The sequence below is a fragment of the Trachymyrmex cornetzi genome, unplaced genomic scaffold (assembly GCF_001594075.2).
Source record: "Trachymyrmex cornetzi isolate Tcor2-1 unplaced genomic scaffold, Tcor1.1 scaffold230, whole genome shotgun sequence".
Taxonomy (NCBI): domain Eukaryota; kingdom Metazoa; phylum Arthropoda; class Insecta; order Hymenoptera; family Formicidae; genus Trachymyrmex; species Trachymyrmex cornetzi.
Genome location: NW_017296957.1, coordinates 881,865 through 905,201, shown reverse-complemented (window position 1 = coordinate 905,201; position 23,337 = coordinate 881,865). Strand labels below are relative to the sequence as shown.

Below are 23,337 nucleotides of genomic sequence, written 5' to 3'. Positions count from 1 at the left end.
TGAATGTATACATTTTACTGTGTCACGATAAACGCGATGAGCCATTACGATACGATAGATATTAGTGATTAAAGTGAAAACAAAATGTGAGTGCATTGCGCGCATGCGAGCGTAGAAAATTGTTACATCCGTGTCAGCGTGATCCTCTTTTCATGTGTATTTTACTGCGAGAGAGCATTATGAGCAATAACGCGGTAAACCCATATACATATACACCAATTATTGTATGATAAGTTTAAACATTGCTGCAATATCAATCTCATACCTTCACGTAGCAGAATGTAACGGAAGAAATGGTACATCAAGTACCATCTTATTAAAAAAATGAAATAAAGAATAATCATTATTAATGACTGTCTAAGTGACAGCTAATAATATGATATTAATGACTGATATTAATGATTTAATACGGTATCGATGATATTAATTATATTAATTAATAGATACATTATTGTGGAAGTATATTGAAATATATTGTAATGTAACTAAAGAAACCTAAACGACATCGTTTTTCGGACATGTTCCTTTTTGTGAATAAATTATAACAATTTGTAAAATATTGACACATAATAGCTGATACATTCAGCTGTTGTATTGGCTATTATAGCCAAATGTCTGGAAGATTCTTTTTTGAATTAATCTTTGTATCATCTCTAGAACTCCTACGTTGTTTGGATAGGCTTTGATATTGCGGCAGTCCTTATTTTATGTAGATCCTAGAATCCGTAAGAGAAATCCTCACCGCGATGTTTACATGGTACGTAGTATATTTCCAATAAAATTAAAGCGACATCGCATGGAAGAGTGCGCGTGAAAAGGCGTTCACGTTTACGTAGCGTTAGAGAGTAGGTGTATTACGTCCAGTACATTTTTTCTATGAGCGTTTTATACCGATGATAAACTTGTTTTCTCATGATAAACGATCACTTGGAAATTTCGCTGATGATGATGATAATTATCATGATCGCTGCCGTAGGTCATAGATTTATAAAAAAAAAAGACATAGGGTTTGAACTATGCGAGCTCAACAGGAATGATCGATAATAGAAAAGTCCCAATAACATCGTAAGGATATCTAAAAGGCTGAATAATTGAAGAATTAAAACGTCTTTCAGACATACTTCGGGTGTTTTTCGGACTTTTATGAAAAGGAAGCGATGGTTTTGAGCGACGCAAAGCGTTCGCGTTATATGGTATATATATTCGCGTAGACTGTTTTATTCGAATCACATTTGGACCATGTATTTACAAATTATTATGGTAAAGGCATTGTGGCCTTTTTCCACTGGATATAGAGACTGATATTGTTTTTTAAATAAAGCCCATGTGCTATCGGGAATTTTACGTCCGACCGTTCGCAAAATCTCGAAATAAATTTTTTTTTCTAAATCCGATAGCTCTACAACGTATGCTTCATCGATCGCACACAACTGTACATAATAATATTTTGACTGATCGAGCAAAGTAGCACGAGAATTAAAATTGTTTAAACAGGTGAGGAAGACGTACTCTCTAAATATCAGATGTCGTAAATTTCCATTAATTTGCAAATAAACATTTCTTTTAAATCTTTGGTGTGATCATCAGTAATTAATTTTCGCGCGATTGATAACGTGATTGTGCGTATCGGAAATTTACTCGAGAAATACCTCGGACGTATCGTTCCCGCGTCCTTTATTTGCAAATGTTTGCAATATGTTTAAATTATACGGAGACCTAAGAAAGGGCGAGATCAGTGGTATATGCATATTGTACTTAAATGAAAATTATGCCCTTAATTAATCGTGGATTTCGCGATGCCTTTTTGGAGACAGTGTGCTCGTTCGTGGTCTCCCAGTCAAATTTTCGGTAAATCTGTGATATAGGGACAGATCCCCTCTTTCTCTATCTCTCTCTCTTTCATGCGTTTTGATACAAAAGATCGACTGTGTCGTCTCACGCCGACCACGAGAGTACCGTGTCACCAAAGGAGGATGATAATTATTCACGATTATCGTATCGATATACTTGTTTACAGAACAGAGTCGTTTCACGTGATGCGCACACCAAAAATATTTTTTTGTACGCCCGACATTCTTACGTTCGAATTTTCTTCACATCTCGTATATCACCGCGCGTCAACGTGCATTCTCATTCGTATTGTACCTAAAGCGAAAATGATCAATACACTGTTGTCATTGTTTATATACCAAAGCTTATTATCATTAAGTAACTTAACGATTATTTTGTGTTATTATATTAATTGTCGTAAGCCTATGCAGATAAATATATTATGTATCATATTAATGTTGCACCTTCATTAGCGCCCTATATAGGCATTTTCTTTGTTTGATTAGGACGGAAGTTTTAATTTGTTCTTTAAATAATAAAGCGCACGCGAAAATGCGTAAATGTATAAAAATAGATTGTATATAGATGCATTTATACTAGGAATTCAATTCATACAATTTATTCTAAAACCAATTATTCTTCTCTCGTAATACAAAAGTTTCTTTTAAATACAGATAATATAATATATTCCTTTTTCCCTTTTATACATTAAAGAAACCAAATATCATGTGCAAAGATGATGTAAAAAAAAGGAAAGAATGCAAAAGAAAGTACGATATATCTCGCTACACTTTTCCGAATATTTATACAAAATAGCTCAACAATCTCGGAACTATACACAATTAGAGCGAGAATGATGTATCTGCCGATGTGTGTTATTAGTATGTTAAAAAAATAATTTAGGAAATTAAATTAGACACGTAAACAAAGATATGCAGTATATAGAAAATAAAATCTACACAGCCTCGATAACTGTGTACAAAAAAGTCTGCATCCGGTGTAAGCATAATTCAAGATACTTTACAATTATTAAGTGTACATCATCTCCGCCATATGCGACATCTTCTTTGGAATATGAACGAACTCTTCGAAGTAACCAGCGAGTTCGCCGATCGTGACGTCGCTCGATAAGGGCGGCGATATTCGCGCCTGGACTGAACAAGTGTTCGGAGAACTCGATAATTGTTGTTGGCCAGATGAGCTACCAGTAGTATCAGATTGTCCGTTGCCCGTTGTCGTTCGCTGGTCTCCGCCACCCGGACCGGGGCCTCTTTTTAAGTTCGGCATTGTATTACTGCGAGCTCGGTGGAAACCGCTTGCACTCTCGCAGTCGTCATCCTGAATACTAGTGTCGTCCTTGACCTGCCTATTGTCTTTACTGATATTCAGCGCCTTGAAGTCCTTCATGACCGAATTGTGGTCGATCATCTTGGAATTTTTACTGGGAATACTGAGCTTACACGTGTTCTTAAACAGCGTATCCACTGGATTATCACTAGGGCCGCTAGTACCGGGAGCGCTTAACTTTAGAATGGCGTCCCTTAGGATGGTGCTCCTCTTGGTCTTCTCGATTGTTCTCTCGTTCTTAGACGGCTTAAAATTCGTTGTACTCTTGATACCCCTTGGGTTGTCTGGGAACATAGTAGGCCTGTTAGGCATTGATCTTCTTCGAAATAAACAGTTGCTGCTGGAATTTTTGCCGTATACCCTGAATAGATTCATCGGCTTCGATTTGTCCGCCATCGCAATGCTGAAAGAACAAACCGTTATTTTATTAAAAAATAATTATGTTATGTGTGAAAATATAAAATGTCACGTCTGTGATTTTTGCTCTTTAAACAATTCTTTCTTTTGAATCTATTTGCGACGTATATAATGCACAGATTATAATGCACAGAATATTTGAAAGTACATTATAATAAAAATTAGAAAATGAAAGCTTTACAATATTACGAACAAAACTCGGTGAAAACATACAAGAGTTTTATCCAATTGTGTTAATCACATAGTTGGTATAACATTATTACATTCACAAGCCTTGCAAAGAATTCATTTGCCAACTGTACCCTCCGGCGATTTGTCTCTCCTAAATCTACTATTCGATGCTATACTAAGTTGTTATTTCCAGCATCACAGGTTTAAAAATAGAGCGTCTAAATGTTTCTCCCGATAGAATCGAGCCGACTTCACTCGACTTCATCTGTCGACGAATCGAGAATTCGATCGCGCAATCGACGATTTCTGACCGACGACGAAATGCATGCATTGTAAATACATACCGCCGTGTTACTAGCCGGCCTTGACCGCGATTACGACAAATACACAGCCTCGAAGCATTTCGATAACTCGATTGGCTAACAGGAGATACGACGATTGACAAAGAAACTCGACCGCTAGAGATAGTGACGATTGATAAATCACATCTTTGTTGTCACCAATATTAACTCACTGTCACAACCTATATCCTTGCAATCAAAACATTTAGTACTTCAGAAGTAAACAACGTTGACTGAATCTCACAGTAAGTATCATATTCATTGATAAGTTTCAATTTACATCGCGCTGTAATGCTGTTTAATACTGTAAATGCAGCGTTGAATAAAACTCGGATAATTTCTTAAATCGCAATATTGTCTTATTAATATTTTTAAACCCATAAAATTAAGCTCATTGATTTTTATGTGAGTATTCACGAACAATAGTTAGCTTGTGACTTATTCCTATCTTATCTAAAATATGTGTTACTTAATAGGTCTGTTTTTATTCTTGCATTCTCTGAACTGGTACACACGATGTAATAAGTTGAAATGAAACAAATATACGTTTGTTTCACTTCAACTTGTTGTACCGTGTGTATCAGTCTACAGAGTGTAAGAATAAAAAACAGACATATTATTACACTAGACTGTACTAGAACTTTTCTTGCTTTTGTCAAATTTCAATGTACTTATTTTACATTAACTCTAGAATGCTATTGTTATTGAATGATTGAATATTGCTTTCAATATATAAATTTTACATATAAATAAATAGGCCACTCTTAACTAATGTAAGTAAACTTTTCATACATTTCACAATTTCAAAGACAAAATATTTATAATCTAGACTTTTATATAAATACAAATAATTTGATTAACTTAAAAGGAGAGAAAAAATAATACCAATCAAATTCAATCTTGAAATGATGTAATGTGTAGTTCAATTTTATGGTTGTTTTTCCTCATACACTTGATAAAATATATAACACAAAACAAAAGTACAAAACGGTTTAAAAATAAAATCACTTATCACACTTTATGTTACAATATTGAAGTCCAAACTGATTTATAATGGACAGAATTTTGAAAAGCTTATCTCTGCTTGTCCTAGCTTTTGATACGGAAGATTGCAACTTCTAATAGATGTATTTGTGGTGTTGCTTGTATTTCTTGCATTTAACACCTTTTGATTGTTTTCTTTTCAATGTCCATAAAAAATGTTTATATCACTTTAAATGCAAAAATTTTGAAGATTTCAAGCAATGCAAACAAATTTAAAGATCACTGAAAGCATAGCTTACAATTAGTGCTCCATGACCTTGCTCATTTGTATGTAAAATTTATGTATTGACAGTATTTTAGAATTAAGTGCAAAAAGTGTACACTAATTCAATTAAAAATCAGATACATTTATAGTCAATTTTCTGAATAATTAATCTAAATAAATATTTATCTAAAATACATAGTGATGTGTTGCTGTCACTCTAACGTATAAAGGAATTTAATTAACAAATTTTTGAGTATGATACAATTGTCACAAGTCATGGTGAGGCTGCAGTAATTACAAGATCGCTGTCAAAAATCACAGACGCTTATCAGTCGTAGGTATCCGAAAATCATCAATTCACAACGTCGAAAAGGGACGCTTTAAATCAATCTGCAACCTACGTCATTGTCTCAAAGCTCGACAGGCGTTTAAAAGTTAAACGCCTGCCAATGTTTCGCTTCACAGGACACAAGAGCACAAGAATCGTTCTCGACTTTGGAAGAGCGCGTCCCTTCTAGGCGTTGTGCTGACGTATACGGTGTTTACGCGTTTCTACGCAATCGAGAATGGTCGAAAACCGAGCGACGCTTACTGGGGACAACTCGTCGATCGACGGTCAATCTCGAGCCTCTGCAGACGAGCCGGCAGCACGTCGTCCTCGTCGCCCATACTCGTCGAGGGTTGCTGTCAGCGATGGCGCAGCATCAGGCCGACGGATAAGTGCGCCGTGCGCGCGAGGGTCCAGAAACGAGCGCAGCGAGCCTCGGCTAGAGGTTAGACCCGTGCAGCCGACGACGATGACGACACAAGGTGCAATCGCGCGACGGCGATGGCGCGCGTACGTGGATGACAGATCACTCAGCGGCTGATGCGTGATTCCGTCTCCGTTACTTCCTCGCCTCGGCCTCCCGTACCTTCCTAGTCTTCTTTCGCCCTTCAATTAGCGATGCAAAACCACCTCGTAAACGGCGTCGTTGCGATAAAACAACACGGGTTACATCGCGATCCTCGTGTAGCACTCGACCATGCATAGACAGATCCGCGGATCAATCGGTTTGACGTCGCGATAGCTAAGGTAAATAAACACCGCTACTGCGCGGGACCAAGGATCAGCGACAGCTATCTGCGAAAGAAAGCTCTCCAGAGGGCGCCATGTTCGAGGTTCGTCGCGAAACTGTCGTGACTGTCGCCACTAGCGCTCAGTCCGATCAGTCCGATTGTCCACGTCGCTAATTGGCCAATTCGACGCGGCAGCTTCTGACTGGTTGGTCCAGAGTAGAAAAGATCCAAGTACCGCTTGTTTTGAGTAATTGTTCGCAATCGATAATAGATCTGTCCGCGTTGCTCGCACTTTTTACACTCGGCATCTTCGTTTTGACTTCTCTCTTTTCAAAACCAAATATATATTTATCTCATTTTAAGTGCAAAAATATTTGGGGATTTCATGCAACGCGAACAGACCTATTGTGGTTCAATCAGAATCCTTCTTTCGCCAATGTCTTGCTTGAGAAACACCTGCGAGAATCTTTGATCTTTGGAAAGTTCACAAAAGTCATTTTCCATCTTTTCCGTTGGAATAAAGGACAATGGCAGAGAAGATGGATAGAGTATATAGGTTTTGATCGACGGTTACAAGTAAGTTGATATGAGCAAGATTTACGACGTGAGATATAATCAAGGCATGCGTTTGTGTTTGAAATTTGGCGAAAGAGCACGGAAAACTTCACATCGTGAAGTGCGATTGAGGGGCCGATTCTATAACTCTTAACAGCAGTCGTTGATGTCATTGCGCAGCTTTTTTACTTTACATAATATCAACGACTGTCGTTAAGAGTTATAGAATCGACCCCTAAGTCTAATTGTCATGCAAGACTTTTATTTTAAATATCAAATAACTAAGAATATTCGTATTTTATTCTCGATTTACACAAATTCTATGAATTGTTTTTTTTTCTATAAATTGTTACAACAATTGGCAGTGCGCAAATTTTAACCTGCGTTATTATTAACTTCAGATGATTTGATTTGATGATTCTATGCAATTTTATATACAAAACCTTTTCTGCATTTTATTTTTAACGTAAGAGATCACGTCAACTTTTGTAATTACTTGATATTTTGCAAGAGAAATTAACGCGTTAACTTTTAATATTATATATTTACAGGGCTGAGCATGTACTTGAAATACTTTTATTTAAAACACTATTTGCAATACAAGCGTATTTTGTATTTTTTATTTTAACGGATTTTTTCTTTCCGTCTATAGTTACAATCAGGGCTGGGCATGTATTTGAAATACTTTTATTTAAAACACACTATTTGCAATACAAGAGCGTATTTTGTATTTTTTATTTGAACGGATCACATAAAAGTATTACGTATTTGTATTTAAAATCGAAAGATTGAAAGCTTTTTGTATCTTGTAATTCAAATAATAAGATTGATTATCAATGTTAGTATTTGAAATATAAAATACAAAATACTTTTATATGCTCCCATGAAATACAAAATATAAAATATTTTCATGTACTCTGAACAAACACAAAATACAGAATATAATTGTCTTACCAATAGTGTTTTCCAAATAAAAGTATTTCAAATACATACCCAGCCCTGTATATTTACATAAAAAGTATACAAATATACAAGTATACAGATCAATCACGATAATCTAATCGTGAGCTGTTAATATCTCATATCGATATAGTTTATACTTTCGCAGTACAAAGTGGAGAAAACGAGAGAACTCTATAATTAGAATCGCAGAAAAGAGAACTAATTAATTCGACTATTGATTTAACACACAAATTTTATTATAAAATTAAATTGTTTTTTTTTTATTCTAATATTGCTGACAGAAAAAACAATAGTCACAATATTTTTTATTTTTTATTCTTTTCTTTTGAGAAGATAGATTTCCATGGAAATGATCTATAGAAACGATCTAAGGAAGAGATCTCGAAAAGAGAGACAGTTAAGTAACTTGGCAGTTTTAGAATGACACTTGAGAAGAGCGATTCTAATCGGGAGAGTCTGCGTATAAATCAATCTATGTATAAAATTCCATGATTCTCGTGGGCGAGCCTCGCTACATGCTGACGCATTCTCAGCCTAGCTTTATTTTAGCATACGGCTGAAATATTTACGAATTCCCGCTGCTGGAGAGCATTGAGCGAGAGGAAACGGCTGGCCGTCTTTATTTATCGCTAAAAGCGAATGTTCCATCGCGAAATTGTTTCCAGTACTTGTCGTTCGTAGACACGCGATACCATTGCCATTGGCACGAATTGGAACACTTAGATATCCGCAATGATATTTGGATACCTCCTTTTATCTCAGATATTGAAATTAATGAAAAAATACTAAGACTTTTATGATTCTGTATCCAAATTGCGTATAATTTAATATTTAACTAAGATGTGAAGAAAATTTACAATTCCATATTATATAAAAAATTTCAAAGCGGACGGAAAATAAATGTTTCTCTATTCGTTAAAAATAAAAGTAATATCTATGATTTTCATTTAACTTTTTTAGAAAACGCTGAGAAAGAAAGGTTTAATAATTTTACAAAAAATATTTTGAAAAAAAGGAAGTCTTAAATTAAGTAGCCTAGATGCTTCTATGTTTAACACTTATGTGAACGAAGAGTACTGGTTTCCTCTTTATTTACTAGTTTAGGTTTCATAAAACTTGTGCTTTTCACAAACAGTTTAGGAGTATGTGATCATAAGCTTTTTCTGGACATTTAAGAAAAGATCTTCCAAACTTATAATCTAAATTCGCAAAAATCCGCTTGTATGCATCTGATTGATTATTATCGCATGTATCGCACTATACATAATCTTTTCTATAGCCGAACTAGAGTACACTTAGAATTTATTGCTAAAATGAAATAGGTATTCATTTTAATAATAAATTCTAAAAGTATAGCTTTATCATGATATTTGGTGAAAGGGAAAAAGAAAGTTATAATACACACTTTAATGTAAGAATAAAAAATAGATCTCTTACAAAACTCTTCTTTGAAGAATAACGAATTAAAAAAATTATCAGGGCGGTGTTCGGAAATTTAGCTGTTTAATCGGTTTAGAAATGAGTCCTGGCGCCGAGCCAAAATCTCGTCTACGTTAACACGCGACAAAATTTTTGAAGTTTGACTATGACATGAGATAGATGTACGTTGCACCTACGCGTATCCGTTGCACTGGCCAGGAAGCAGTCACCAGATCGCCGGCGCGGAACGCCACGCGCGCGTTACCCTTACGGTAAATTTATATTTTCCGCAGTTATGTTCGGACCATCTTTATGGCTCACATACGCGCTGCATTTACTTCTATGGATCGACGCATCACGATTACTTCGTATCCCGCCGATATACTCAAATGTGATGTGATTAACGTTTGAAAGTTTATTAAATAAATATATAAATTGAATTATCTTATCAAATACAAGATATAATATTTCATGCGCACAAAGTAATCTATGGCTTTAAAATTAGTCGTATAAACAATTTATATGTAGTATACATCCAAAACTTAAAAAAATATATATATATATTTTAAGTAAATTCTTTTAAATTTAAATTCAAATTTAATTTCAAGCTTTAAACTTAATTTGGTAATTCAAATTTTTTAATTAAATGAGTCTTAATTAATTTTTTTTATATCACTTGAACATATATTTGTTTCAAGATAGTTAATTAATTGGGAACTTTTCTATCAGTAGTAAAAAAAAAAAACGATTGAAGATTTATTTTGTATTCTCTGAAAAATATCTAGGAAATATCTAGACATATCATTCGCTTTCAAAATATGTATTACGACATATAAAATTAAAAATAAATTCATTTTTATAAAAAAATATTTTGTTTATTGAGAGAAGTTAATATATCGCGAGAAAGGAAGAAGTTAAAATTTTACTGATTATTATGAAATATTATGTTAATTTTACACTTAAAATGAAGAAAATTTAGTATTTTTACAATTAAAAAGTAATATAATATTATACTTATATATAAATTAAAAAGGCTATTAAATCAAGCAGAATTACTATTCGGAAGTTGTCGATGCAAAACGGACGTGCCGTGGGCACGCGAGATAAGCCTACATTTTGACACATATCCGCCGCTACAGATATAGCGAGCTAATTAGAGAATCGGGAGTATGCTCACAACCGGATACAGCAGGATGTGACATCGAGTTAGGATTATCCGGATAAGCGTCGCGACTGTGGCGTGAACGACCCCGCGCTCTCTCGCTCTTTCATAATAATCACAATTTTCCCATCCAACGAACTATAATTACCCGAACGCATACACGCGATTCCGTCTCATAGTGTTCGCCTTCCGCGACTGCAACTGCACTCGGAATCACGACGCGCCTTTGCCTGGTATAATTGTAGCTGCGGTCGCAATTTATGGACGTCAATTTCCGACGTTCCCGCGACAACTTACTCTCTCATGAATCACTCCCTTTTCTTTATATATCGGATCGGCGAATATCGAATCGCGCTGAAAATATCGCGCGAAAGACATAACTTTATACTGCGTTTTGCCATCCGTTTAAATTTTTTCAAATAAATAACCAACTCTTAACTGAAATAATTGATCTCTCAGATATCTACTATGTTTAACTATCTATATATATTCTAGCAAACAAGTTGACGTTATTTGTCGTCATTTTAACGTCAAAATGATGATAAATAACGTCAGCTTGTTTTGCTGAAATGTTTAACTGATATAAATATATGTCGAGATAAAGTGAAATAAAAAGGTAAACTCATTTCTGTCGAAAAGTTTAAATATTCAATTTTTATGAGTTTTAAGAAAACTGGAAATCTTGCACGCGGATTAAGGCAAATCTGATTGTTTCGATGAGTAAAGTTAAAAGAACTTATTAATTTGAGGATTGACATTCATACTGGCCATACTTAATTTCAACAACGCGAGATGTAAGTGATTAATTACATCTTTCAAAATAAATTTCTTTTTTAAACTTGTCTGAAATGCAGCAATTATTTTATTTAATTTATTTTATTTGATTTATTATTAAAATATAATTATCGCACACTGTATGAACTTATAATATACTTTCTTGTTTTATAAAATATTACATATATACATACATATGTTGCCCTCCACAGTAATCTTTATTTACTTATGGTCCCTGTTTACTCATCACTCCTCTCAGAGTATGACGTCAAAATCTGAAATAGTACACGGAGAAAATTTTATATTAAGTTTTAATACAATTTTAAATTACACTTTACTATGTCTTGTGTTTTCGATGGACCCTCACATGATTTTCCAACTTAACTTTTACTATGGTAATACTATATATTTTTATCACATAAATAAAGTAATTATTTTGTTAAGCCATATTCTAACATGAAAACAGTTAATTTTTACTATGGTACGCAAACAAAATTTGCTAGGTATATATTTTTTACTTATCTTTACAATACTAATTTTCATTCAACAAGATTTGATTTTGTAATAAAAAATTTTTACTATAAAATAGTGTAAAAATTACGTTGCATTATTGTTTTTAAAAAAATAACTATAGCATTTAAACTTATAATTTACATGATGTCCGCAGCTACTACCACATTATAGTAATTTTAAATATAAAATTTTCTCCGTGTAGTAGGAGCAAAGAAACCTTAATAAAATAATCATTTGAAATAAATAAGCTTTGAATATCTTAATAAAATATCTTAATAAAACCGTTAACCAGCGTTTTCTCAACGCAACAAGGAATACGAAAAAATGTGCCTTACAACAATCACCGCGATAAAATCGCGGTGAATGGAAGCCCGTTTCCGCGTGTCTGACGACGAAAACTAAACTCGTGGAAACTCGGTACCACACTCGTCCTACCCATCTTTTCGCGTTTGTCATGCCGACGTTGCCATGACCAAAAGGTTCACGATCCACGGAGGATATTTACGAGGAACACGCTGGCATGCGCATAAGCGCTGGCAGAAAGCGGGGGCGGCAGGCGCGACAGCGCGAGAGAAACGATGACAGAAATAATCTTAAGCAACACTGTAGCAGCTGTTTGAACCCGGCAGCAAGTGAGATCCGCCGCTCCACCGCGTTTCCTTACGTGCTTGCTCGCTATTTTCCACGGAACTCGTTGCTGGAGTCGCCACGTCGAGAAACACGCAGATCTAATGGAGTATCCAAAGCGCTCCGCATACTGAAGACGCCTCGAGGACGAACGCTGCTTTGCACGTTCAAGTGCGACGTATCGTTGAAAATATTATCACAGCCTGGAAACAATGATATGTAGTTAGAGAAGTTCTATTCTTACTTTGTACAACAAATATTACTTGGTACTCAGTTTGGGTAACCAATCGAAGTAACATGATGTATCTTGCTTGGAAGAAATGGAAGAAATGAAAGAAATCTCCTATGTAGAGAAAAATGTTTATTTAATTATGGATTATATATAATTAGAAAGCAATAACATATTATATTATATGTAATAATTATTTTTCAATTTGCAAATGTTGTTTATTATTAAAATAAAATAATACCTAATATTTGTAGAAGTTTCAATAATAAATTTAATATAAGTAAATCGCCTACACTGAAAGAAATAGTAAATTTTAATAAATATTTTTTTTAATAGTTTTAAATAAATAGTTACTAAATGTAAACATATATTTATTGGGTACGAAAACCATTAATTTGATTTATATCATTTTTCATTGAGTAAATATTTATTTACTGTAAATAAGTATTTACTTAAAATTATTCAAAGAAATATGTATTAAGATTTAGTAAATTTTTGTTCAGTGAGCCTTCGCGAATGTTGGTGCATAAATTATATAAATCATATAAAATGACAGATACAATTCGCAAATAATTGAGATGAACTCACCAAACGAAATCAAATGCAAAAATTTCGATTATGGATTTGAGTGCTTTTTTTAAGTTATTTAATATTAAACAAGAAACCGAGTTAATGTAACAACATAATATAGTGAAGAACGCCTTTAGAATCGGTCAAAGTTGTTCGAATAATATAATATTCTAAGTAGAGATAGGATCAAACTCAATACGTACTTAAAAATTCAAGTCAAATTCAATAATTTAGTTTTATTTTCTAGGATTCACGTAATACTCATAAGAAATAACATTTCATATTTCATACTTACAAAGTAATCGATCCCAACTCGCTGGTTTCAAATCTTACATACGAGTACCTGCAAGATTCGAAATATATTTACAAAGTACTTTTTATCGTACAAAATCGAATCTTTACAAGTAGTACTCGAACTCTAACAGGGTTATTAACGAACAGAAATTCATATGATCTATGCATGTTTTTACTTTCAAGCATTTCGAAACGTTTTCAAGGTACATTTCAGCATTTAATTATAATTTCTTGGACATGTTATTACACGTATATATGTACATTTAAATGTTTTATTCACTATTTGAAGAAAATGCTAAACTGTCTCGTGGCCTTCGATTGTAATGCCTTAGTAATACCCTTTCTTTAAGTTTTTATATTGAAATAATTATAAAAATATTTTTAAATAATGTAAATAATGGCGAAACGTATTCTTTTATACGTGCTGAGTCGAACGTTAAGGGGGTGAAATCCTCTCTTGAAAAAAATCGGTTTTTTTCTTTCAAAGCGAGTATCTTCGAAATTATAAGAAATAGAAATAATTTTTCAGAAACGTGCTATAATCTTAGCGTTAGCAACTTTAAAATATAATTTTGAATTATTAACTGATCTAGAATGGAACGCTCTTCATACAATTGTGGTCATTTTGCGGATATTTTTTTATATTACGGAAGAAATTAGTAGCGAGAAGAATGTAAACTTATCAAAAATAATAGCTATTAGAAAACAATTAAATATTCTTTTACATGGATTTATTAATCCATGTAAATTTATTAATCCAAATTTATATTTCGAGGTACTCATAGAAGGTTCGAACTTACTCCGTTTAGGTTCGAGTCCACTTGGAAGTACTATTTTTATTTTTTGAGGTATTCATAGAGGTTCGAACCTATTTCATTTAAGTTCGAATCTACTTGGAAGTATTGCTATTTTTCGAAGTTATCATAAAGAATTCGAAACTTCTTCAACAGATTCGAACCTACTTGTAAGATACTTAATCCCATCGCTAATTTTAAGTACATGAATTTAATTATCACATTTGAGATTAATTAAATTCATGTACTTAGAATATTATATTATTCGAACACATCCAACTTTGACCGATCCTAAAGGCGCTCTTTACTATATTATGTTATCTAATATTGTTTGTACTTAACTTTCGCATTGAGAAGAATTCAAAACATTTACGTTTACTTTAAATTCATTTGATGAATACATCCCAATTGTTTGCAAATTGTATTTTTCTTTATCGCGTTAGAAATAATATTTAATCTAAGCACCAACATCCATATAAGCTGACATAAGTAATCTCTCTCTATCATTATCTTCCTACGTTAAATAAGGAAAAATCTTACCATATTGCACGATGCGAAGAGCCTAATTCTTCTAGTATAATTTTTCAAGTTTGACACAAGTTACTCTGAAATTCTTAAATATTATTCTGATATTATATAGACCTTTTTATTTCACCGAGGTTATTCAGATAAGCGTCAAATTATACGCTATAATTTACTTATAATGGATATTACAAAAACCAAAGTTCTAATCTCGTCGAAATCAGTCGTTTAATTTGATAATTCGTATCTTTCTCAAGTATGATAGGCAGTGACGACGAAGTCTTGTATATAACTTTCGGAATTTAGATAGACTTGCATGTCTTTCCGGTGTCATACATTTAACTATAATATTGTGATTCTTGCGTGAAGATTTGGAAGACTATAAGCGTCGCATAAATTCAAGACATTTTGTCACCTCGATATAACACGTCGCGAAGATTTTGGCTGAGAAACGCCGGAAGTCGTGTCTACATTTTGTACTCGTCACTTTGTACAACTTCTTAATTGAGCGTGGCTTTATTCAGGAGCGAGCGCTAACAATGTCTATTCCAACGCTGCATCTAGTTAGTTAAAAATAGATGCAGGATTGTAGTGTCTGTTTGTTGGAAATAGGAGTTTGTAAAAAATGCGTTCTTTAATTTTTTTTCCGATCCTAAATTAGAAGAATTGTATACACATGAACATAAAAAATATAAAAATACGTTGAATATATTACAAATATATAAATAATATTTTGTCAATATAGTCCATTTATCTTTTTGTCTGAACGGAATAATAATATATAATTGTATCTAACAATAATAATTTTTAATACATTGATTAATAATATTTTATGTCCGTATAATTTATTATTGCGCTACTCAGCAATTAAATCATAATATTCATAATGATAAACCAAAAAAAAATATCTAATGTCTTATCAATGCTAAAATAATGCAGTTTTACAATTTTAAAAGCTCTTATAAAATGATACGTGAAAGGATGATTTAGTTATCTAGTGACTTCAACCGATGCATTCGACGACCGTAGCAATTTCTAAGTATTATTACCAAATTAATGTTTTTTGTGAGTGATAGTGCGTTTCGCAAGATAGACTGAACAAAACGTTTAACGTTCATAAATCAAGTTGTGTGACAGCATGAACGACCACAAAGAGCGTACAGAGATGATTTGCGATGCGATCGATTAAAAATGTCCATTGTCAAAATGCGTAGCTGTTACGGATTATAATGGACGGCCTATTTGTGCGCCGGATGTAACATTAAAAATCTGACGTTCTCGTCCCGTATTTAACCATCGTTAAACGCATCTATAAATCATTTCGTATCTCTTTGATGACCGCTGCGAATATTCGCGACCGGTACTATATAGTCCTTATTTTAAAAACACTAAATAGTGCTTGTAAAAAAAGCGATAAAATTATATTAAACTATAGAGCTCACAAAATTAAAAGATGTCGGCATCATCGAACTGTAATTTAAAAAATCTCTAAATTTTATCATATAGTCTGAATTTTTCGTGAATTATTTAATGATTTAAAATGGATTGCACTGATTATTTGAATTAAATAATCTCTAATACTTGATTTTGTAGTTTAATTTTGATCTCTGTTTAAATATATTTTTCTTTTTTCTCTAGTTTAAAAAACTTTTTTTAATGAAGAATAAATTAAACTGTAAGGTTAAAGTTTAATCTACATTAATAGAAACGGGCATTAATGGTTTACTGATCATCTTTACACATTACGGTCTCTATTGCATAAAGAAAATTTATTCAATCTTTTATCAAAATATAAGTTTAAATAAAATTCATGCAATCGCAAGACATAAGAATTTTATTGAAAAATTAAATCAAGTGACTGAACAGAAATATAATCCTCATTTAAAAATTTTTTTTAATTAATTAATTTTATTGAATTATCTATTTTAAGGCTTAAATTATTAAGCTTTTAAATACGCGGTTTCCCATTGCATACACGTACAATTAACTGAAGCTAATTATTATGTTGCTTTAAAAATACGGACGTCTTCTTGTTCATCTTGACAATAAACTGTAACATATGTAATTTACTCAGATGTATATATAATTATATTACATAAAGAAACACTTAATTATTTCACATCCGTTTCGCAATTTTACGGGCTATAATCCTCGGTGAATACAATTTTTCTGATTAATTTTTAGATTTAAATGATGCAAGCAGGATAAATTGATTGACATAAATTTATCAAAGCGAATGGAGGTATTCATTCCCCTCATTCACCTTTTTTTCGGTATATCGTTCTACTCGTCGGACTTTGAACCGAACAACTTGTCGGTATATCATTCCGAAGCCAACATCCTCGATGACAGATACAACACATGCGTCGAAAATCGGTTCTACATTCGACAGTGCGGTCCAGCGTTCGCATGCTAGTATTCATTAATTAAGTGGTACAACGTTTATGACGAGTCAGTACTAATTCCTAGTTTGTCGGCTGCTAGCCAACAAAACCCGATCGTCGTAATAATTGTACACTCCAGAGCCTAGAGTTTTTATGACGTAATAAAAGAACGCGAAGAGAACAAACATGAGTGGACGACTAAAAATATATAAACATATGAATAGAATCGTTACAAGATACGAGAATCATTACAATAAAATCGTTACAAAATACAAGAATGTTCCAATCTTTATTTTAAATTACTATCAATTCTATTCTGAGAAAGATAAAAAATAAGTTATCTTTTAAGCAAAGATTGAAATGCAACACTAACTAATTTAAATCCTTATTCTATTTCATGAATTCCTTTATATTTATAGTAATATTTGATTATGATCTCCACACATTTTTAATAAAAAATTACATGCAAAAGAAATTTTTATGAGCCAAGTTAATTTCATTTTGTGTTTTATCATCAATAAGCGTTATTTTCATAGAAAATATAAGAGTGCCATCATAAAAATAAAAATAATCACAGAATTTTCATATTCAAAAATAAAAACGTTATAGCTATTTCCATGGATGTTTTATTGCGTCCTGTTAGACGGGATTAACTTACCATGACGATTTGTGGCAGGCGAGATTCTTTCGTGTCGCACGACTGCTATTTGTCTGCCGTTGCTGAAGATTATTTGCTCGTGCGGGAGGATCGGCCTGTTCCCCTTTGCTGGCGGACTCCATTTCAGCGGCAGCAAAGCGGAAAAAGACACACCCTCGACCAACACTCCAGACATTGCTTATGTCATAACAAAATTTCCGAAATTATCTACGTATTCAGAATTATCCACTTTTTCTAACCTGTGTTCATTATTTGATCTCTTGAAACAACTGTTGATTCGCGAAATCTCTTTCTATGAACATATCTGAAAAGTCTCTCATACAAAAGAGGATTCTTCTTACATTGCATCGCAGCTCTTGATTGGGACTCAAAATTTTCAATGTAAAAGTGTTGTCGTTCTATATGAACCTTGGCATCTTCATTGGTTTTGTTACACAAATCACACTTTTTAGGACAAGGGGTTGTAAATTCAACCTGCGCGATTTTTATTCTGGAAGATCAGGCTTGTTTTAAAGTTTTATTTATTGCGGCTATTATTGCTCGAAAGTTTCTGTTCTCCAAGGAATGCAATACTGTGATTATTTGTCACCGATTATTTTGAGACAGTTTGTGTTTCAGATATTTTATTTTCCCATCAGTAGCACATGTTGATTTTATATTATTTTCTAAACATTTGTAGAACATTATATTAGATACGTTTTAGAAACCGTATATAAAACGTATATAAACTATATAATTAAACCAATAGGTACTATCTGGGTTTCTATCACAATGGAATATTTTTCAAATTCTTATTGTTAGTCATATAGATACGAAAGTAATTGTTTGGACAGTCTGTCACTATATCAATGATTGTTTTAAACTACTATTCGGGTGTTAAATATTGAAACAATAAATTAATTATAATCAAGGAACATTGAATAATAAGTCTTTAATACAATGTAATTAAAAAGGCATATAACCACGAACGCCTGATATCGATGGCTTAAAAATATTATATTTGATATAGTACAATAAATAAACGTTTCGGTCTTGAATCAGACCTTCTTCAGTATTACACTAATTAAACGTGATACGAATATAATACAATATAATTTAGGTCTTAAAATTAGAGTCTTACACTTATAAATACTTTAAGATATTACAGATATCCGTTAATACGTTACTAGCAGATGTTTTATTCCGCTTCATTGATAGATGTGATTTTTTTCCATTTAAACACACAATGTTCCATAATTATTGTACTATAATCTATATCAAATATAATATTTTTAAGCCATCGATATCAGGCGTTCGTGGTTATATGCCTTTTTAATTACATTGTTTTATATTCGTATCACGTATCTAACCTATATTGTTTAAGTCTTTAATGATAAGCATTCGCAATATTACGAATATTCCGACGTTGTAATTTTTATTAATAAGAATAGCTCGTATTAAGGCTAAAATGTATGTATGATTTTAGGAATTATGTTGACCGTTGTGATTAATTGTCATTAAAGCTTTATTATTATCATTTACGTATCTTTTTTCGCGCTGATTCTCAACGCTCTTTGATTGTAACTAATTTAATTATTTGTATTATCGATACTCCTTGATTGGCTATCAAAAATTATAATTTTATGCATGCATTACGATATTGATAATTTATATTAATATTTGGACAACTAATTGTGAACCCCCCTACCAGTGCCGTAATGCGGGCATGGAATTTTTAACACAATTTTCAACACCTAGACAACAGTTTGAAGAAATCGATCTAATGGCGCATTATCTAGATAATTATTTTCGTATATGTGAGGTGGCAACTGTAGAAATCAAAATCCGGATCTTCACAAGTAATTGTTCTAACACTAAGCTATCCAATACGTAGAGATTAGATTTCTTATATGCCTATAAGAAAAATAATGACAATACAGAAAAGATTTTGTTATAAGAAAAAATGAAGCAATACAGAATCTTTTATTTCAATGATCGGTAAAATTTACTTTTGATGTCACAAGCTTCGAAATTGCCCCTCAGCTAATTTAAGTGTGATTACGGTCAATATATAGGATACATGTCCGATCTGTCTGAATGGCATAACGCCTTTCGATGTGTGGAACAATGATATATCTGTTGTATCTTGACTGTCTTGAAAGTGTATTAATCGGCATAATGCCTGACGTGATTTCGGTGACTTAATCAAGTTGACACGAGATCTTGGCACATACAAGCGGGTCGAAAATATGCGAGTAGGAAGAGGCGTCTGTCAGTCTGTTTGTTTAGTAAATGACGCGAAATGATCGTGTGACGGATCGCGTGTCGGAGGATGTCGCAGGATCGCGAAAGATATTTTGTACATACCTTTTCGTCGCCGCATATCAACGCTAATTGTTGCCATTTTAACGCCTTGCATTCCACTGACTTTCGCGATGATCATAATAACGTTACATCAAAGATTATCTTTTACTCCTGTCAATTAGTAATACTGAATTTAATTTGATGCATTAAATCGAACTCGCTTCGCGATTCTTCTGCCAAACTTTAATTTAAACTTGGAATCGCTTTGTCGCTCCCTGTGTGTTGAAGAATAAGGAGAATTAATTCTAGAAAAGTATTAAGAAGAAAGCGTATTTATACTTTATACTCGTCGTGCTAGAATATACATACATCGCCTTTATATGTTTCACTAATCTCGAAGTAATTTTTATTCTACAGGGTGTTTTCAAATTCATGCCCACGAAGTACAAGATGTCGTACTTTACGTTAAAAGAAACAACTTTTTCCTTTTGCAAAATTGCGTCTGACAAGTAGTTTTTGCAGGAGAACAGGTTGAAGTTGTACGAGTAAACGCAAAAATTATTTATCGAATGTAATTTTACTACAGGAAAAAGTTGTTCGTTTTAGCACAAAAAACAACTTTTTCTTTTAGCAAAATACGATAAGTAGTTTTTGCAAGAGGGCAGGTTAAAATCAACAAATAAGAGCAAAAATTATTTATCGGACGCAATTTCGTTAAAGAAGAAAGTTGTTTATTTTAGCATAAAGTATCACGTCTTGTGATACTTCGCGGGCGCGAATTTGAAAATACCCCGTATAAATCTTTCGAGAGAACTAATTAAGTTTCACTCTTTATTAAATCTCTAAAACAAAATTCTACCCCAACTGTGTGATTTTATTTCAAAAATAAATCTGCAATTAATTTAATATAGAGAGAGCGAGAAGAACTCTTCGCTTTGTCTTCCTCTTCCTCGCCGGATAGAATTACTCAACAGCTGGAATAAAGCTCCGAGAGCTTAATGTCTATTCTCGCTCACACATGTATTCTCATCTCGGCGCGTGTGCGATCCAATGCGATCTGAAATCGAGTAACGATAAAGCCCAGTGGGCGCGTTCTCCACCCGCGCGGCGTGCTATTCGAATATCCGCGTGCGAAATTCGTGTGGCTAAGATCCAACGAGTGTTTCGCTATATTAAGATCCCTCTTACGTAACGGATACTCATATTCATACGAATACATTTTAACATTTAATATGCCCGTCGTGGTGCTTTCGTCGAGTGTACATGCGCTTGCGAATTCGAGTGTGCGAATTAATTCGCGAACGCAATTTCGTTGCGGTTATTTACTTCGTAAGTGCATGTTGACGAAACTAAATGTGAAACTGAATGTGTTATAAAAAGTTAAGCAATAAGAATTTTATCGTCAAGTAATACATATAAGTACGAGTTAATGAGGATGATATTATTTCATTTTATCTTCCATTATATTTCTATGTATAGTTATATTTAACTATTATCTGTTATGAAAGGCTGAGCAGTATTAGGACTATTTCATTCCTCAATAATCTTGTGGTAACGACAATTAACTTAATAAAAATTCGATTGAAATACGAGAAGTAATGTAATGAAATCGAATTGCTCAAGATTCTTTTTATTTTATCTTCATTTGTTTCAAAGTAGACATAAGATTGTCATCGCGCTTTACGTATTTTAGTTTCAAAAAGTGATTAGAACTGGAAATTTATATTTTCAGTATAAAAATAAATGTTATATACATATCAAACAATTCAATAAGATCAATATTTCTATTTAACAATCCAATTTTATAGTTTAAAAATAAAAATTTTATTTAATCTCAAGTATTTTTTAAAACATTTCTTATTGAAATAATTAAAAAAATTTTTTTAATAATTAAAGTTCTAAATTGTGTGTCGCTAAATTTTTTATATTATTTTCAAATACGATATAGAAAATTTATAATTTTTTCATAATTTTTTATTTTGTGAAAAAAATGTGTAATACATCCTTAATGCTCAAGTATCATTGGTCAGCGAGGAAATTTGTGGTTATTAAATTGTCAAATGTTATTAAAATATCATCTCGCAATCTCTCTCGGCCACGAAAGTACGCAACTTAGCTGTCTTGTAAATATAACGCGAATAAAGTTTAGTATCGTGTGGGATATTTTCCTGGCACTTCCCCAAATCCACGTTTCAATCCTATAACGAGTTTTACGCTCTCATTATCTCATTTCGAAAATTACTTGACATGTGCTAACGTATATGATGCTACACATATTTCAACAAGATGATTATCTCGCAATGAGAGAAATTTGGTGAATTGATCATAGATAACATCTATCATGTTATAGAGTAAAGTCGCCTATTATGGGATAGGTTCCTAATATGAAATACCGGGGTTTCTGCTAAACTAACAAGCGCATGTGTTTGATTTTATCATGAACTTTTTATTCTTAGCGTAAAACCTATTTAGTAGAAAATTCATTATTAGATCATGCGTGTAGTCGTTGCAAAAAAAAATTTATGAAATTGAATGTTGGCAAATTTTATTGAAGTTAGTCTTTAAATCTTGTTTTATTATATAAAAATAAATATTGGGTAATAAAATCTGCATGCAGTGATAGAGCAAGATTGTATTCATAAGAAAACACGTGATATAATGATTTGTTTAACTGTAAAGATTAGATTTGATGATCGTGAAACCGCAAGGCATGAAAGTCGTAATATGAAATGTACTTAGGATATTCTTAGCTAATAGATGAGAGCATCTAAACAATTCAATGTCTCAAAGCATACTATCAAACGAAATGTTAAAAATGACGATTCTATTGTTAAGATTACTCACACACACATACACACATACTCACATACACACATCGAAAAATTATATAATTATTGTGTATAACATTTAAATTTTTTGTTTCTACTTGTATGTAATATAATAAAAGCGTGTATAAAAAGCTTATCTTTATTTTTTCCTTAGTTTTCCATTATGAGATACCTCACACAAGAAAACCTTTATATCTCATATTAGGAATCCTTTTTTTGAATGATCAAAATCTGCACTTTTGATAAAAAATTTCACATACAACAAAGTATAGCTATTATCGAATGCTAACTTTTGGCGATAAAACTTAAATATATTACCCATAAATTTGACGTGAAACTAGAAATTCA

General features: G+C 32.7%; 1 protein-coding gene across 2 annotated transcripts; it reads right to left on the bottom strand.

The window, feature by feature from the left end:
- Positions 1 to 2,494: 2,494 nt before the first annotated feature.
- LOC108760939 (oxidative stress-responsive serine-rich protein 1) lies at positions 2,495 to 6,575 on the bottom strand. 2 transcript variants are annotated; one of them, XM_018507236.1, is made up of 2 exons: positions 3,808 to 4,079; positions 2,495 to 3,580 (listed from the first exon to the last, which is right to left on the bottom strand). In XM_018507236.1, the coding sequence occupies exon 2, from the start codon at positions 3,571 to 3,573 to the stop codon at positions 2,860 to 2,862; it is 714 nt and encodes a 237-aa protein (XP_018362738.1). In that variant the 5' UTR covers positions 3,574 to 3,580; positions 3,808 to 4,079; the 3' UTR covers positions 2,495 to 2,859. The 2 variants fall into 2 exon arrangements, with proteins under 2 accessions (XP_018362738.1, XP_018362737.1); XM_018507235.1 differs by lacking the exon at positions 3,808 to 4,079 and adding an exon at positions 5,948 to 6,575 and having other exon boundaries at positions 2,497 to 3,580.
- Positions 6,576 to 23,337: the final 16,762 nt, after the last annotated feature.

What these genes read in the sequence shown, in the direction of transcription:
- LOC108760939 (XM_018507235.1), bottom strand. Translation starts at nt 6,024, where the DNA reads ATGGGCGACGAGGACGACGTGCTGCCGGCTCGTCTGCAGAGGCTCGAG. An exon ending in CGATCGACGAGTTGTCCCCA is followed by an intron (nt 3,581 to 5,947) that starts GTAAGCGTCGCT and finishes TTGTTCTTTCAG; the next exon opens with CATTGCGATGGCGGACAAAT.